A 14,494-nucleotide genomic window follows, 5' to 3' on the forward strand; every position below is an offset into this window, starting at 1 on the left:
AGGGTTGCTATTCACTTACTAAACAAACTTTTTACTTAGAAATTACTATAGATCCAGACCAACTCCACTGATTTCAGCTACCGCCTCAACTTTACCTGCGTAATTTATGCTTCAGTCTGTATTACAGTAGATCACTAGTTTTTTGGAAGCTAGCAAGCTAGCGTCAGTGGGAAACAGGAAAAGTTAAGAACAAGAGAGTGGAGTACAAACAGTAGTGAGGTTTAAAATGCCAATAGTTACCGATACTTAAAATACTTACCAATTACGAACCAAAAGCTAATCACATGAAGCACGCCAAAATGGAAGGCAGGTACCTTATAATATTTTTACATTAGAAATATTTCTACGAGGGAAAGAAAAAGCCAACAAGGCAGAAGCTCTGGGGAGGAGTCAGCATTACAGCTTGGGGTTTAAGCTGCCTTTAAAAAGCATTTCCCAGTGCAGGTGAGCGTGCATGAGGCTGGTGGTTCTTCCCGGGAGCTCCCTGCTGTAGGGCCCATGGCTGCCCACAGCCTGCTCCTGTACACGCAGGGCACTGTCCCACCTCTCATGTGGAGACACAGGAAGCCTTTTCTGTGACTCGTCCTCATGGCACAGGCAGGCCAAAGAGAAAAACAGCAGATTAGGAAATAAAACAAAACAAAAGAGTAAGAATTACACAGAGCTGGCCCTAAACCAGTAGAAAGTTAGATTTTCAATGTCAAACCTTACAGTTGGGAAGTTTGCATGTATGGAGACATTTGTCTATGCTTTGCTACCTAAAACTGTTTTGCAGAGATTTGCTTTTCCCTCCTGTTTTTTTTGCAGTGCTGCTAAGCAAGTAAACCAGATTTCATCCCCAAAACCTAAGTACCATTAGCTCTCACATAAGCCCAGTAAGCCCCACAGGAATGAATACCCTAAAGTTTACAAAAGCTCCTCCATTTTGGCAAGAGACCCCACAGCTGCTCCTGGAACCCCAGCTCACCAACCTGCAGTTCTGCGGCGGGCCTGGCAACGGCAGCATGGTACAACCAGACAGACTGACGGCACACGCGGCACGTCCCACCGCGCCCGACTGCAGCAACAGAAGGGCTTTCACCAAGTCAGCCAGGGAAATATTCCAAGTCAGCAGTTTATCCCAAAACACTGCAGACGCTGGTTTACCCGCCAAAGCAAAAAGGGTATAAAGAGGGGCCTTGTTGATGAAGAATCATCAGTATTCTTTATGTGTCCTTTCATTGAAGGGAAAAAAAAATCTTACAAAACCACGACACAGGGATCTGCTTCTACACTAAGTTTTCAAATTACTCTATTTCCCTAGTGGCTGAAAGCTCACTGTCATCCATCCCAAATACAAATTTTATTTTTTTATATCATATCTTAGCTGTCAGAAAGACTAAGCAGAGCCTAGGGTCAAAATTTGTTTTCTGCAAAGAAGGTAAGAACAAAAACTTCCCAGGTTTTTACTTGCAATAAGAAATAAATTAAAAATATGAGACCTGGCAGAGGCCAGACATGTTATCTAACCAGTGTGACACTACTGATATGGGCCATACAAGGACAGAACAGAGCAGAGCAAATCTGGTGCTTGTCTGCTCCAAAGAACGCCAAGGCCAGGGGCTCTGGAGAAGGCACAGGAGCTCTGTGCCCAGCTGCTACCTACCATGAACAGCAGGTCCAGTGGAATAAACATTCCAGTACCTGGATGGGGAGAAAACTAAAGAGGCTGATGTAGCTCTGAAAACACTGCACACATTCCCACAGGAAAGAACCCTATAGAGCTACAATTTCCTGAAGCTGAAGTCCTTAATGCACCTGCTGTAACAAAAGCCGTGTGCAAAAGAAATGCAGTGGAAAGACTTGAAGGAACTTGTCAGGAATGGTAAAGTTTGTCTGCTATGGTGACTGTTACCTGATAAAGCTATTACATCACAATTTGTCTGATTTTGCATCCACTCTTTCAACCAATTATGCTCAGTCCCAAAGTCAGCTAAAACATCACAAGGTATTTCTTTACATTTGGCCTGTAATATCCTTGTCTTGATGCTTGCCAAAGACACAGAGCCAGCTGAGTGGTAAACACCCTGGGCCTCCACAGGCTAGTTAAACAACTTTCAGATACTAGTTCTGAACCATGTAGGTAACAGTGGGTAATTATTCAAATCTATAGGTGCCTCAAATTTAGATTTATATTGGCAAAACACACATATTCCCTAAGCTGATAAAGCCCAGATAGTTCTTTTGGCTTTTCTTGATGTCTTCAAGTCACTGAGAACAGCACTAGGTAGTGCCTACTCCCACCTCAATCTCAGGGAAAGTAACAGGCAGTTTGTTTGCATGTGCTGAAATATCCTAAAATCTTACAAAACTACCACACAGGGATCTGCTTCTACACTCACTGTTCCTGATGTAAAACATGGCTTTCTAAATATCTTTACTTCAACAGGCATTTCATGGAACAAGTAACACCTGGGTAGACAGACACAGCAGCAACAGTAAAGGCACACTAAATACCTTGTTTTAGTCTCAGAAATAGAAATGCATATACACTTGGTTAATGACTATTACATGCAAAAACATGTAAGGATTTCTGCTGCACCACTGCACCTTCTATTTCAGTAGCAGATGAGAGATCTCAGAGCTGTACCCCACTGGCTGGCCAGCAAGTACTCTATCCCTTTGTAAAAATCCCATGCCTCACAATGCTATCTCTTCCCACTTCTCTCCGTTTCTATCACTGATCACCTCAGTTTGGACAGAAAGAAATGTCCTCATTTGTGTCTCTCCAAATCTGATTGCTTAGCTGGGCAGCAAACAGGAGTGATAATGAATCCTGAGGTGCTCCTTTAATGCCTTATGGGGGGTAGCTGTCTTTACTGGATTTCTAACACCACTTCACTTTCCTGATTGCTATTATAAATCAGCAGGATATGATGCATCAGTCACTACATGCTTAATAAAACAGAATTTTTTTAAAACAATAGTCCTAGTCATAGGCATTTTCCAAGGATGAGAATGTGTCAAAGCTGCGAAGCAGGGATGGAACTGCATTTCATGTGACAATGACATTGAGTATCCTCCTGATACATCCTGATAGACACATGGCTGTGGCACGGCCTTCTGCTGCCAGACACTCTTGCAGAGCACGGAGAGCAAACTAGTACAGAAGCTGCCATGCCAAACTCACATTATCACACCCCAGGGCTGTGGGAAAGCATTTATGTGTGTATTTTGATGGGAACAGGGGAGGAGAAACAAGTTTTTTCAGGAGAGCACGACTTCTGTGAGTTGGTTTGACCGCAGAAGTCAGCACAACTTTTGCTCCCAACAGCCCCTCTTGCAACTGGCTGCTGCCACTGGAGCTGCAGTAAACAGCTGCAGCACCTTGTGTGCACAGAGAAAATGAGCATGTGCTCCCAGAAGTGGGAACAAGCTCCTGATGTGAGGGCATGGCTGCTTCCAACACATGGGCTGCTGGGCACTTGAGAAGTCAGCTGGGGAAATCCCTGACTGCACCCTTTCCAAGAAAAAGCTCAGAGTAAGCGTATTCAGAGGCCTACAGCCTACTCCAACATCCACTAAAAACACTATTTTCAGCAAAATGCCTAATATGCTGGTAACAGAGACTTATGTTTTGTATTTTCACAATCAAAACACTCTGTGGGCAGTTGCTAAGCAGTTTTCAAGGACTGTTTCAGACTTACAGGATTATTTGAATAGAAAGGCAAGCAGATGGGGCCTGATGTTTTAGCTGATTTCAAGGCTACTGCTGCACAGTGGGGAATTCTGCCAGAGCCATAAAGGAAACTATACAACATCGGGCACATTTCTGCAGTTTCTGTCAATTTGGCTTCCGCACATTGACACCATGTTTGGCCTAGTATAATGTAAGCAAGGTCTTGCCTACCTTGTATTTTCCCTCCTGTCTGGGCTTTTTGAGACATGTTCGGGTTTCATATGCCAGAAGTCTTGCCAGGCAGATTTTCCTGCCCTTGTTCCTTTCACTGAGAATTCCCCAGTGTTGCAAACAGTAAGATGCTCTTCCCTGGCACACAGAAAGTTGATTTTTCTGCCCCTGGCTTGGAGTGTAGCCAGCCCACACCCCTCTTGTGAAAACACAAGCTGTCACCCCTCTGCCCTGGGGTCAAGAGCACCCAAATCTCTTACCAAATCTGGAGCAAAAGACGAGGTAAGAATGCCAGAGCTGGGCACACAAGCCAGGGGCCTTTAGGGCTTGACTACCCTTGCCACCCTCAGGAACGTATTTTTACCCATCAGGGAGCATTGCCTGCTACAAGGAGACCCCTTTAAATTTTGGCCTCTCCTGTCAGAGTGGCACCTTTAGCTTCAGCTCAGCATCTACCCCTGGGCTTTGCATACCCAGAGTCCTGATGCAGCAGCTGGGCTGTCCCAGGGGACAGAGGACCCAGGTTTCCCGGGCATAGGTCCGTGTGCAGGCTGGGCAGCCCCCAGGAACACAGGGTTTTGGGAGGAGAGAGAGAGAGAGAGGAGAAGGACCTCCTGCATGGCCCCTGGCTTTCTGCACGGTCCCCGCTTTGAAGGGGAGGAACAGACCTTCCAACCCACACTTCACTCCTAGTGCCCTTCCTAACATCCTCCTGTAGTTTTAAGCCTGCCATGCTCCCTCGCTTCCCCCTCTGCCTTTTCCAGTTCCAGCTGAACAGGGTGACACCTTGTGATTCTGTGATTGTTTTTGCTAGGTGTTGGACTCCTCTCAGGAGATAACAGCTGGACATTTAAAAGGAATGCAGACAAATTATCTTTTAATCAGCAGTTTAAACTAACATCTAACATCAGACCTGCATGCAGAATCCCCAAGCCAATTTGGATGCATGCCTGCCTCACTGGTATGGTTGGCCTGTTAAGGAAAACAACTACTATTAAAGGGAACTTTTTAAAGAGGCAACAAAACAACACTTTGCAAACACCACAAGAGCCTTAAAATCACCCTCTTCAAGTGCCACATCTTCCTGTCTCACCCTCTTGAGCATCAGTGGGCATGAGAACATAGAGGAGTCTTCTTGAGAAGACTGAGAGTGCTTTACAAACCACTTTTGTGGTGTAAAATGATGTACTGTTTTCTTGCTGATTGTGAGATGCTTAGAGCAGATCCCAAAAACCAGAGTGTACCACAGACGTGTTATACCACTGGCAGCAGAGAGGCAGGCCAGGTGTGGTCCTGGAAACAACAGACTGGCAGCTAAAAAGAGGGAACATGTTTGACATGCCTGCCAAACCCGCTGCTCAAACCTCCCACCCAGCTTTGCCAGCCCAGCCTGGAAGCCTTCCAGACCCGGAGGTATTTGGAGCTCCCTGTGACACTTACACCCAAGTGCACAGGAGCTCAGCAGTTCAGATACCACATAGTGGTATGGAGAATTATTTATTCCATGTCAAAAACAGAGGAAAATTATGGTTATTTGTGACGCGTGTAGGAAATATAGCGACCTGAGGCACTTTTGAGGGATCTGTCCCTTATATCACCATGTGTCATCTCTTTTCTTGTGAGAAGGTTTCTCTCAGAGGGGCTCTCCAGGGGGTTTCCAGAGACAGGTCATGACTTCTGAATCCCTTAGGCAGCCAAGGGAAACCATGAGAGGAGACTGCAGGGTCATAAATAAGAGAGAGATCCCCAAAATTTGCAATGACTGCAATCCATGCCAGTGTCTGGCTTTCAAATGCCTCAGAGTTGTGTATCGCCCCCTTTAATGGATGCAATAATGCGAGAACAGAAATCAGTAAATGTTACTGACAAAAAGCAGCCAACAGTGCATGAGAAAAACTCACCAGTAGCTCCTGAATACTAGCCCTACCTACCTCCCCCCACTTTTATCCACTGCATGTTCATTCTGTACTTTGGCCATGCAGAAAGAGGATTTTACTGACTGAATTCCTAAAAGCCATTTGAAATCTTAATCATTACAATATGATGTGTTTTAGGCATTCCTCTCCTCATTTCCAACACTTAGCCTTACTGATGGTCAAGACAGGCCTAAATCTCAGAGGTGCTTCTACCTACTCCTGGATTCTGCTATGGTGAAAATAAGGGTAGCCCTAGAAAACATGCCAGGCTAAGATGATGTTACATGAAGTTTACAGAAGTTTAAAATAAAGGAAGGTGGTTTGATCTATCTCTGACTGGCACTGTGTCAGGAAATAGCGACTGCCATGGTTTGGCACAGCTTTTTGTTGAAACAGTTGCTCTCTCAAAAACAGAAGTTTGCCACAACACAGGGTTGTGGTCTTTGGACAGGTATAAAGACCTAAGCCTGCAAAGAAAACTGCTATGTCTCAATAGACACATGGAAGCTATTGCAACAGGATGAATCACAGAATGTTAGGGATTGGAAGAGACCTCAAAAGATCATCTAGTCCAATCCCCTGCCAGAGCAGGAACACCCAGATGAGGTTGCACAGGAATGTGTCCACGTGGGTTTTGAATGTCTCCAGAGTAGGAGACTTCACAACCCCCCTGGGCAGTCTGTTCCAGTGCTCTGTCACCCCCACTGTGAAGAAGTTTCTTCTTGAATTTAAGTGGAATCTCCTGGAACCTCTTGTGTTCCAATTTGAACCCATTACCCCTTGTCCTACCGTTGGTTGTCACGTCCTACTAGAAACACGTGCAATTTCCACTCCAAGACAGGCAGGGCCATAGCTCTGTGCAAAATGTACTTTTTGTTAGAAGAAGTGTTTATCAGTCCTACTGATTAGCACCCTTCTCTCCCTCCATGGTGACTTCCCAATTAGTACCATCATTTATGAGGTTATCTCTCTGTTCAAAAGCCGTCAGACATGGCAAATATGTCATTTCTTTGTTGTGTTGCCAGATGGAAAGTCACCTTTTATAAGAGAGATACTGAAACAAGTCTAGACTGACACAATTCATGTAACCCTGCACAGTCATCAGAGATCATAATTTTCTGCCAACTAATGACCCATCTGAGGTCTGAACAGTCAGTGTAGTTACAAAGTGTTTGTCTGCCATGGCCTTTAGCTAGTTATTGTCAGAACCTTCCTGCTCCAATATTTTAATAGTTATAAAGGACTCTCTAAATACATACACAAAATACAACCCCTCTGCAGATAGAAAAGCTATCAGCAACTGGAAATAAAAGAACAGACTGCAGGAGGACCTCAACAATCAAAGCATTTCTAATAAGGCCTGGGAAGAGGGACAAGTTTCAGGGTTGTCAGCTTGGCCATCTTTCATAGAATGAAATAACTTAGTAGAAAAAAAAAAAAAAAAGATTAGTTGTATGACCATTATTACAATCCTGCTAAACCAAGAGCATTTCCCATCTGGAATTCTTCTTTCTGCTTCCTCCCTGCCACCTCTAATGCATTTATAACCTGGTATGTGTCTACTAAGTTATAAACTCATACAAGTCACCTATAGTGCTTCCTTCCCCTGCCACCACAGAGTAGAACATACTAGCAAGGAAGATGTAATTTAAAAGTCCCCATCAGAGATTGTGTAACGTGCCTAATTTTGGGGTATTCAACCAGATCCCCTGATAAAAGTGGCCTCTGGCATGATCACCGGGGTGTCAGTGCCAGGCCATGGGGCTGGTAGGAATACACTTTTTCCCTCCCAAGAATAAACAAGCTTCTTTATGCATGTGTCAAACTCGAGAAAAAACACAGGACTCTTCATGTCTATTGACACATTCCATCATTCCATCAAGAAAGGAAAACAAAATGCTAAAGGCTCTGTCAGAAAGTGTTTAGGCTTGGCTGGAACAGGATGTGTCTCTCATTAGTGGCCTTAGCCTACAATACCAGAAATTGGTTAACATAGACATAACTTTTACAACACAGAACTTGAAGGTAATTTTCATTTCTACCAGTTAGCATAGTGGTCAATGAAGAGAAAAGCAATTTCTGTGGAAATCCCCTAAGATGAGTATTAATGCTAAACATTGCTATGGGAAACCCTGAGTCCTACTAGAAGAAATACATTATGAAACAATAAAGGAAGAATTGCTCCTGCTTTAAATTTCTGCTGATGGACACTAGCAATGATAACTGGGGGTGACAACATGCTGCTGGATTCCAGATTTACAAGAAAATCTGCATGTGCAGAGAGAAGACAGGCTACCTCTGTGAATGAGACTGTTCTGCTGCTAAGCCATTTGCAGATTATGAACAAATAAATGCTTCCAAACCACAGCAAAATCCAAACCGTAACTGTGTCTCGCTGTTTTATTTGGGTTTCACTCTATTTCAATTAACTGACAAGAACCTGACTGTTCTGCAGCAACAGGAGGACAGAAGGGGAAAGCAGCAGAGGGGGGAGCTGCCAGGGCTTTTGTCTCTGTGAAGACAGGATGGGGAGGAGGCAGCAAGCAGGGCTGCTGATTGATATCACATTATCTGACAAAGACTCAAAAGCAAATGGATTTTTGCCCCTATCCTTGCAGCTGCTGTCCCCTGCACCAGTAGTGTCTGTTGCCTGGAGTAACTACAGGCAGGTCCAATTGCTAGATGCATGCACTAATTGCAATCAGCACTGACATATTCCTGGACACTGGCATTTAAATATCGCCTCTAGACCACAGATTCAGTGTGTGACATTCACTGGTTTCACACTTCCCCCAGCAAACACAGTTACTGGGCAAAATATTTTCTGTTTTGAACTCTGATCCTCCTCCTTTGGTGGGCGAGGAGTGTGGGCTATAGGAGGAGCCACCAGGATCTCTCCTCTTTCACATAAAGTGCCAGCACTTGTTTTCCCATAGAAGCGGGAAGAGCTCTGAAGGATCAGCATGTGCTAAGTGCAAAGAGTTACATCCATTTGTCCCTAAAGATATCAGACCATTCTGCATTGTTGTAGCATTTGCAGAGAGGAAAATGCAATCTGACTGTTCAAAAAATTCTTTTGTGGATCCATGATGGTATAAATTTCACGGTGAAATCTGAGGTTCCAAGCATCTAGGATGGCAGTTAAGAACTGCTGGTATTTTTTAGAATAGCAGTGGCTGAACAGGCTGCAGTAAGCTTTTCCACGTGCTAGACGGACTTTCTACCGACTTCCAGAGAGAAAACTTGATGATAAGGACACTCAGCATTCAGCCTGATTTGGCTGGCACACCTATTAGGGAGAAAAATACCTGGTCCATGCAGCTTGTGTGAACTGTGCTTGAGCCCCACTGGCAGCAGCAATCACATTTAGTACAGTCGTATTTCCATTACACAGAGAGTCTTCACTCCAAAATTTATGTACAGTTTAATCCGATTATTTTTCTTCCCCATTTCTGCCTGACAAACTGTACTTGCTAGGCCCCTGGCTGGAAATCCATGCTAATCAACTTAAGGCCTAGTAGATAAAGCAAAGGGGTTTTTTTCTCTGTGTTGTCAGCAAACCACATTTCAAGACTATACTCAGGCCTTTGCTAGCTAAGGTCACTGACATCTTCTCGAAATCCAGGAGTAAACAACAAGAACAGGAAAAAGCTGCAGCTCAAGTGAAAACAGAAAATGCCAGCGGAGCTGCTCACATGGGGATGGGAGTGTATGGGGTTTAAGGGAGGCCAATGGCTCTATGCAATGCTTATGCAAATGACTTTGTCGATGGCTTTTATCCACCCCCACACACAAACGACAGTTTTGATTATTTTAACCACAGAATTTTGTTTCCTGCATCAAGCAAACGAAAGACTCAGCAACTGTCAGGCTATTAAGCAAATGGTATGAGATGTATTGATTCTGCAGTAGTAATGATCTTACATTTTTACATAATGCCTTTCAGTCTTAAGTGTCCCTAGGCACACTACGAGTTGCACCTATGCAAAAAAGCACTTCAGGAACAAAACACCACAGCTGCCTGAGAGGACATTCCACCATTAAAGAGGCTGCAAACACCAGAAAAGCAAAATGCACTCTTCCTAGCTAAAATTCTTAGCAGCATTTTTGACAGGTTCAAAATAAAATAACCAGATAGCCGCGTCTTAGAAAAGGTGGAACAAGTACTGAAACAACTATTGAAACAGTGAATATCTCTGTTATGAAGCTTACCACATAGCTGGTGCAGCAAAAACCGCTGCACAAACACCTAGTTAATGTATAACTGTACTGAAAGCTTTGGCTTTTGGCTTTGGCTGTTGATAAAAGCAGCTTGTTAAGACATCAATTCTCTCTCTCGTTGGAAAGCTAATACTTCACACAACAATGTCACTCATTACTGAATTGTTGATCTACTTACATACTCGGGAGGCAAACGCAGCATCTGAGTCATCAAAATCACTGCAACTCCCACTCCTGTAACTCCTACCCAACCTCTAATCTGTGACCCACCTTCTTAACCAAAGATCACACTTCAAATCCTGTCTTCACTCAAGGTTTTCTCCATGACCTCAAGCGAGCCACATCACTGTTTTGTGTTTCATTTTCTTGCCTGAATATGGATATTCCTGATACTTTGAGGGTTTCTTAAAGGCAAAGTTAATTTGAATTTTAGAGAACTGTAAGGAGAGCGGAACTGAGCACCATGTGAAGCACTTCCATTGGCTGAAGAACAACACCAAAAGAGAAGGGGAGGTTAGAACTTCGATCCTTTTCCTTCTCACAGGACAAATATGTGATCGGCCTTAAAAATCACATGAGGCTAAGAGCAAAGTCTCAGAACAAATCATGTCTCTGGTGAAGGAAGCTGCTTACCGCCTGAGTGCACTTGTCAGCTCAGCAGTCAGTTCACTCTCGTTGTACGGTCTCAGCTCAGCTAGTGTTAACGGTGTTGCGGTGCCATCACTGCATTCCTGAGAAATAAGGAAAGGTAATCTCATTTGAAATTTCTTAACATTTTAATGGGAAAACTCTGAAAACCTCTCAATTCGCAGCTGCTTTTAAAATGGAGGTGGAATGAACATCACAATGTCACAACAGCATGGCAGCGTACCAGCACACTGAGAAATGGACTAACGGATTAACGCTTCACAAATCCTTCTAAATGTTTTCTAAACCACCACTGCTCACTGATGTGCAGAATGCTCCTATATTGTGCGTAACTAGTGGTGCTTTATATTACTTTTCACACCATGCTTGAAACAAAGAAGCACTGGCTAAAACAATTGACACTTTGCCAGAAATACTAAAGTAAGAATGACACAGTTATACAGTAGCTTTAGATTTTGTTTTAAAATATATTACAGAGGTTTATGAGGACATGGCACTAAAATAACAGGATTAAAGTTTTTCTTGGTATTGCTATTTCATCATGTGAATTATTAATGTAAATGCATAAACCTGTTTATTTTGCATTATACTAAGGGGGGGAAAGTATACATTCTCAAATCATTACAAACTGTCTGACTTGGAAAAAGAGACTGTCATTAGAGCGTTCTATCAGCTTCATAGAAACGAGCTCTGTTTTTTCATATTTTGTCTTTGGAGTATGAGGAGGATGGCGTTCTACTTAGACTCTCTTCCACTGTTTCCAGTGAGTGGCAACAGGCAAGACACAACACGTTCAACCACACTAGCTTGTCTGTTTGGTAAGAGTGTCCTTGTTGTACTCCTCAAAATAACAACCTTATTTTAGCCCAGGCTTAACAGTAATTCTGTGAAGTCCTTGTATGTCACCACATGAAAAGAATGACCTAACAACTAGAGGAGAAAAGACGTGTATCTATAGACAATCGAGGAGAATTATTAACACACTAAAGACTGCTACAGGGAGGGGAGTGGTACAGTAAGTTATGTTTATGTCGATTCTGAAAACTTCTTTGACTCCTGACCTTGCCCAATTTGTCTTTGCTTCCGCTGCTGGTTGAGCTCAGAGACCTCATTCTCTGCTCTTTTTGCTCTTCCACTTCAGACTTCAAGTGCTCAATATGGATGAGGTAGGCCTGCTCCTGGGCCTCTCGAGTGCTCAGCTTCAATTCCAATGCCGCCTTCTCCTTCTCCAGCAGGTAAAGCTGTGCCTTAAGCTCTGCCATCTCCTCCTGTTGAAGAAACATTATTAGTTTGCCACTTTGTGGGACTACAACCCAAGGGAAGACAAGGTTAAACAAGATTTTCATCCACTCCTATTACTTGAGTGTTCTTTTCATGGAGAACACTATCAGCATCTGGAAGATGTTTTATAATCACGCAGTACATTTGTCAAAAGACTAGTATATCTTGAGACTAAGTCAGTATGATGATCTGTGCTATCCCTTAATCAGCCTCAGAAATAAGCTCAGAGGAAACAAAGCAGCTAATGCGGAGCCGAAACTCGAGTATCAGGGACCTGAGATGGTGCCACACCTATGGAAATCTCTTCAGTTCTACTCTGCCCTTCAGAGACCATTGCTGTAAAACCAGGAGTGTCTGACTTTCTTGTCAAACAGCTCCCTACGTGCCAGATTCCAGTTTCTTATTGATACAGAAGAATTAGAGTTGGTTTCTATCTCATTACAATGGAACAGGTTTGAGGGACTAGGACAGCAAACACAAGTCACATATTCCTGCCTCATAACCCCAGCCTCTGTAGTAGAAGGAGTCAGTCAAAAAGTATGGCACCACTGGATGTCCATTTTTAATATCCCTCCTCTATATGGCCAGAATCCCAATTACACACAACTGGAGGTTGACAAAATTGCACGCGCTTATATTCTTCCATAAATGTGATCCACAGAAAATGAATACTGGAACTTCACAGAAAGCAGCTCAGTTATGAGAGCTAGTTCTTGTGTGTAATTCTCTTCCCATTCTGATATTTATGACAGGGCTGTCAGATACTGTAACACAACAACTGCTACTTGGGGACAGACTTTTGCTTTAACATCTCCTCTGACAGTGGCAGGGCAGAAGTGTAAGAACAAAGCATAAGTGCAGTGACCCTTCTTTCAGCAGTTGCTCCAAACCTCCCATGAAAAGCAGCTGATGGGTATCCTGAACCAGAAGGCTCTTTGTTTTCAACATTTCAGAAAAGTTTCTTCCACAAAATGTCTAGTTATTTTCTGAACCCGGGAAAACCCATCATCTAAAAAACATTTAAAGAGATAGTCCTAAAACATAACTTATATTATGTATTAAGAAAACACCATCAAACAAACAAAAGACCGCCAAAACAGAAAAAACCCTGTTAAGCTTGCCATGACCTAGGTCACCTCAGGGGTGAATACTGAGTTCATGCAGTAATTTTCTTTTTTAAAGTTCAGTTCTAGAGTTGTTCACTTTGTAAATATATCTGAAAGACCGAATTTTCTTGTCGTGTGGACAGCCTGAAACAAATCACTATTTACAGGCTAGAGAGTTGGGCAGGGAAAAATTTAATGAAATATAACAAGGGCAAGTATAGAGTCTTACATCTGGGCAGGAACAACTCCAGGTTCCAGTATAAGTTGGGGAATGATCCATTAGAAAGCAGTGTAGGGGAAAGGGACCTGGGGATCCTGGTGGACAGCAGGATGACCAAGAGCCAGCACTGTGCCCTTGTGGCCAGAAGGCCAATGGCATCCTGGGGTGTATCAGAAGGGGCTGGTTAGTAGGTCAAGAGGGGTTCTCCTCCCCCTCTACTCTGCCCTGGTGAGACCACATCTGGAATATTGTGTCCAGCTCTGGGCCCCTCAGTTCAAGAAGGACAGGGAACTGTAGGAGAGAGTCCAGTGCAGGGCAACAACGATGAGTGGAGCATCTCCCTTATCAGGAAAGGCTGAGGGAGCTGGGGCTCTTTAGCCTGGTGGAGACTGAGGAGTGACCTCATTAATGTTTATAAGGGTGAGTGTTAGGAGGATGAAGGCAGGCTCTTCTCGGTGACAACCAATGATAGGACAAGTGGCAATGCGTACAAACTGGAACACAGGAGGTTCCACTTAAATTTGAGAAGTAACTTCTTCTCAGTGAGGGTGACAGAGCACTGGAAAGGGCTGCCCAGGGAGGTTGTGGAGTCTCCTTCTCTGAAGACATTCAAAGCCCACCTGGACACACTCCTGTGTAACCTCATCTGGGTGTTCCTGTTCCAGCAGGGGGATTGGACCAGATGATCTTTCGAGGTCCCTCCCAATCCCTAACACTCTGTGATTCTGTGAGTTTTATTTTTATTTTCTTCAACAACAACAAACAAGCTAGTCACAAAAATATCAAAGGCATCTTACCTTATCCTTCAAAAATAATGCTCTTTGTATTATATCCACTATTAGCAAAGACTATACAATTACTAATCTTCGAACATATTACCATATTAACTTTTTCTGTAAAAGAGAATCTAAGTTCCTACCAAAAATTTGCTGTCTGGATTAAGTGTAAGCTGTGCACACAGGTGCAGCACAGTTTAAACCAGCATATAGTAATCAGAAGTAACAAGTGACTTATTCAGAATCACCAACCACGCAAAAATAAAATCCATATTCTAAAAACCCTCAGGCTTGGAAAGTTTTGTATGAGCTTTAAAATAATTCATTTATTCATCTACTTGTTTGTGAACTGAAGGTTAGAAGCACAATCAGTTTCATTCAGTGTGGTTTACAGAAATGTATTTGTTAGGCAAACTTACCATTAATTTCCTTTGTCA

General features: G+C 43.3%; 1 protein-coding gene across 2 annotated transcripts in view; it reads right to left on the minus strand.

The window, feature by feature from the left end:
* MCC (MCC regulator of WNT signaling pathway) overlaps positions 1 to 14,494 on the minus strand; it is a 213,987-nt gene that overhangs the window by 9,760 nt on the left and 189,733 nt on the right. For both annotated transcript variants that reach the window (XM_082075389.1, XM_082075390.1), the window contains 2 exons: positions 11,736 to 11,942; positions 10,660 to 10,757 (listed from right to left, as the gene is read on the minus strand). In XM_082075389.1, the coding sequence (XP_081931515.1) occupies positions 10,660 to 10,757; positions 11,736 to 11,942 (305 nt within the window). The remainder of the gene's footprint in view (positions 1 to 10,659; positions 10,758 to 11,735; positions 11,943 to 14,494) is intronic.

Source organism: Streptopelia decaocto (assembly GCF_964273445.1).
Source record: "Streptopelia decaocto genome assembly, chromosome: Z".
NCBI classification, from domain to species: Eukaryota; Metazoa; Chordata; class Aves; order Columbiformes; family Columbidae; genus Streptopelia; species Streptopelia decaocto.